The 4,038-nt window shown below is 31.6% G+C and overlaps 1 protein-coding gene across 1 annotated transcript; it reads right to left on the bottom strand.

Moving 5' to 3' along the window:
- Positions 1-444: 444 nt before the first annotated feature.
- LOC134250805 (perlucin-like protein) lies at positions 445-1,802 on the bottom strand. The gene is made up of 3 exons (XM_062733150.1): positions 1,496-1,802; positions 896-1,093; positions 445-690 (listed from the first exon to the last, which is right to left on the bottom strand). Exons 1-3 carry the CDS (start codon positions 1,758-1,760, stop codon positions 470-472), a joined length of 684 nt encoding a protein of 227 aa, XP_062589134.1. The 5' UTR covers positions 1,761-1,802; the 3' UTR covers positions 445-469.
- Positions 1,803-4,038: the final 2,236 nt, after the last annotated feature.

Consider the following 4,038-nt stretch of genomic DNA (forward strand, 5'->3'; position numbering starts at 1 on the left):
ACCTCCATTTTTAATCTTCTCAGAACATAAAACTGGAGCTGCAAAATGGACCCCCCCCCCCAAAAAAAAAAAAAAAAAAAAAAAAAAAAAAACAAAGTGAGACCTATATACAATGGAACTTTGTTATAACGATTCTATGAAGGCCTCATTTAATGTTTTTCAGTGGCATAGGGGTAGTTGTGGATAACAAATGGGTACCCCAATATTTAGTAGCAAATAGTCACTTCAATATTTTGCTATGACTATCCATATTTAACTTCCTTATCACAAAATTACTGAAAATGGTAAAATAATAAAGTTTCTGTATAAGTCTGATTAAATTTCATTCAGTGGTATGGAGATGAAAGATTAAATGTATATAGATCTCCAAGTGTAACAAACGTTCTGACGACCATCCTATGGTATTTATGATTTTTCAGACGGTGGTAATATACATGTACGGAAGAAGCAGAATGTTATTAGAGAGAGCCTAGATAATTTGAAAACGTTGTTCACACAGGAATCCTGACTTTGACGTGCAGTCAACATCGTTGTTATAGCCATTCCCAAGTAATATCATGCAATCTTCGAAGTGTTTGCAGCAAAGAGCAGGTTCACCGATATGCCATTGTATGTATAAAGGCCTTCCGTCACTGAGACGCCAGTCGTCTTCAGCAATTTCGTCACTTCCGTCAATAAAGAAAAGGAGTCCTGAAAATTTTTCTTTGTTATCATTGCTAGATTCCTGTACAGTTGCTGATTCTGTGTGCATGGTTTGCATGAATAGACTTAATAATAAACAATTTTGATTTAGATTCGTATGCAGGGATGTAAAAAACAAATATCAATCAATTTTTATCTCTTTGTATATCATCCTATTTCATAGTAATGTAAAAGAAAATGGCGTAGGACTTACCTGCACTTCCGGTAATGCTTTGCATAAATTGTATCACTGCATAATGTTTCGCTACTGAATCAATCTGTACAAGGAATCCATTATCCTTTTTACATTCTTCCTCTGCATCTTTCTTGTTTTTTTGGTCGTGGTGTGCCTTGAAACAGGTATCCGGAACAAAGGGCGATTCTTCATATCCCACAGAGCACTTAGGAATATCTGAAAGTAGAAGTGGTTTGTTCTTGCTATAATTATTTTTGGCTAGTGTGAAGGGTCAATGCCTTTGATCAATATCTTATGTTCCAATGCACGTCATTTATTATCCAAAACTAAATGAAGGCTAGTTTTATTCATTTATTGATAAGAAATAAATGACTCATTCAATCAAATTAAACCGTCAATTTTTCTATTTAAATACATCATTCAGAAACAAATTTTGCGATTTTTTAAATAGTATGCCCTAATCAATTAGTAAAAAAAAAATTTCCTCTTTGATCTAATTTTACTCCACCGAGTTAAATTTTTAGTAAAAGGAAAAACGGTATGAACTTGCTTATGTACAACTTTAAAAACTTTCAATAGATGTTCTATAGGCATCATTATCAAGAAATAGGTACTTACCCTGTGTATAAGCTATTAAGTTTGTTGAAAGATAAGATTTTGATGGATCATTCAGGGAGATTCCTCGTGACAGCAAATAACATTGATTGGAATCCGAATCGAAAACTAACGAAGCACAATATTTATTTGTTAAGCAGGAAGCAGAGCATTTTATCACAGAGACTACTTTCTTGGTCTCAATCGCAAAAGAAACAAGTTCGTTGTAGTCGCCACGAGTTGCTCGGTGTAAAGTAAAATGTTGAAATTCCCTGCCATTACCTCCCATTAGTCGGAAAAGTACTACAATGTAAAATTTATGCACTTAAATACAATTTATGGAATACTGTATTACACTGTATATGATCCAGTATAAAGTTTCTGACATATGCTGAAATTTAAGTCCATATACATATGCTTAATTTATGTGATGCTTTAATTAATTTAAACATTTCTTTTAACTAAAAATAAGACTAGAGACAATGTGTTTTTTAAAGTTATATGTAACAGGTAATGAGCATTTTTATTATAGGTCAACATTTGAGAGATACTCACTCATACATAAAAATGTAATCCAAGACATATTTTTACTCTTTAATTAATTTTGAACATTTGATCAGTGATTTGTAAATTCAATACTATTGTCCAGTGCTAAATATTGGTATCTCATTGCTGGGGATAATTGAAGTACACTATGTCTAATTGACCCTATGGTCTGTTTGCGTTCCCAATCAATTTTAATTAATCAATCATGTTGTCAGGGGATCTATTGTATGGATGGACTTGTAGGTACCATTTTTAATCATAATCATCTTGATTTATTTTACTTGTTGATGTTTATAATTAATAGTTCCTTAAAGCTTTAGTATGATAACGTATATCGCTAGAGTATGAAGAATTTGTGGGTTCCTAATTACCTTGAACATTTTGTACATGTACATAAATCAGCCCCCTCATGTAAATTTCAATAGTCCCCGCCCACTGACGTCAGACACAAATACAGCCGCACGAGATTGACATGCAGGGAAGGCCACTGTATTTTCACTTGACGAAATTAACATTCCGGTAAAATTATCACGAAATCAACTCACCTAACTTTTATAGATTATCATAGACAAAACAATAACAAATGAAAATGTATGGAATTATGAAGAAAGAAAGGGGAGAACATATTTTGGCTGTACATAAAATATTATAGAGTACAGATCCGTAAGCTGTTTTAATTCGTTTGGGTTTCGGTAATGATGACCACATTTCTCTAGATTTTAAAGCACTATATAAATAAAATATGGCAATATATTAACTTTAAAATATATTTGATATTTTATTACCTTTTAAGAAATATCAATTAAAAATTAAAACTCTATGTTTTGAAAACAAATTTATAATGAACGACAGGATGTGAAACATATCATGTTTATTCTACCTTAGATATAAAATTGAATGAATCGAGCTTTCTTTTCTAATTTATTTTTTTGTCATTTTTAAGCGTTGTAAAATTAAACAGGATATTACTATGCCGTATGGAGGTGAAATATCAGTTCAATAAAAAGGTACAATAGGTACAATATAAATAAAAACGATTGTTCATCGTTTGTTTTCAAAATTAGGTATACAAATGCAGTTGCATTTGTCAGGTAACCACACTGTCAACCATTCATGGATCATGATTTATCATATTTTCAGACAAGAGTATTACAATAAAATAATATTATTTGTAAACTGATGTTTTTACGATTGAAAAAAGCTAACATAAACACGCATTTTAATTATAAATTTCGATGTTTCTTTTCACAATATCACAAAGTTACACTTTATGCGGAATATTTTTTATCTCTCCGGTTTATCGAGGAGATACATTAATGGACGAGAAATAATAGATAATTATGTCTGTACATATGTATTTTGATTGTTAATGGCTATGATGCAAATGTCTTATGTGTAAAATAAAAGATACTTTTTTTCATATGTAATTTATATAACTTTTAATTACAGGTCCGTCCTTGGTTCTTGGACAAGAAGGTATTTGGTAACAAAATTTTACACAATCTTCTAGGAAAATGTCTCCATACAGATTTCTTTTAAACAAGGATACATTGGAAAGATAGTCTCTCTCTCTCTCTGTGTGTGTGTGTGTGTGTGTGTGTGTGTGTGTGTGTGTGTGTGTGTGTGTGTGTGTGAGGGTGTGTGTGTGTGTGTGTGTGTGTGTGGATAAAAAGAGTAAAACGCGTATACTAGATAAAATTAGAGTGTAAGTGGCACAGACATTTACATCATCATCAGATTGATAAATTGTAAAAATATATGTAATTGGTGCTTTTGAATTATTTCTTAGTCAATGCTAAGTCCACGTACATCGTAAGATATATCTTTTCCACGCAGATGAGAAAAGACCTTAAGTGGGCCGACTGTAGTTTTCATTGCGCAATATTTTGCGCATCATAGTAAAATAAAGCGTATTTACTGTTTCAAAGCAACTTTTTTCACTTGATTAATAAAATCAAAGAAAATTAAGAAACTACAGGTTTGATATAACTAAATTTTTAACCGATTTTGCAATTGATAGG

The sequence above is a fragment of the Saccostrea cucullata genome, unplaced genomic scaffold, assembly GCF_032062105.1.
Source record: "Saccostrea cucullata isolate Sc308-1 unplaced genomic scaffold, CSIRO_AGI_Scuc_v1 ctg6355, whole genome shotgun sequence".
Taxonomy (NCBI): domain Eukaryota; kingdom Metazoa; phylum Mollusca; class Bivalvia; order Ostreida; family Ostreidae; genus Saccostrea; species Saccostrea cuccullata.

Coding starts and splice junctions, on each gene's coding strand:
- LOC134250805 (XM_062733150.1), bottom strand. CDS start 1,760: ATGGGAGGTAATGGCAGGGAATTTCAACATTTTACTTTACACCGAGCA. Junction 1,094..1,495: donor CTTAATAGCTTATACACAGG/GTAAGTACCTAT, acceptor TTCTACTTTCAG/ATATTCCTAAGTGCTCTGTG. Junction 691..895: donor AAGCATTACCGGAAGTGCAG/GTAAGTCCTACG, acceptor AAAAATTTTCAG/GACTCCTTTTCTTTATTGAC.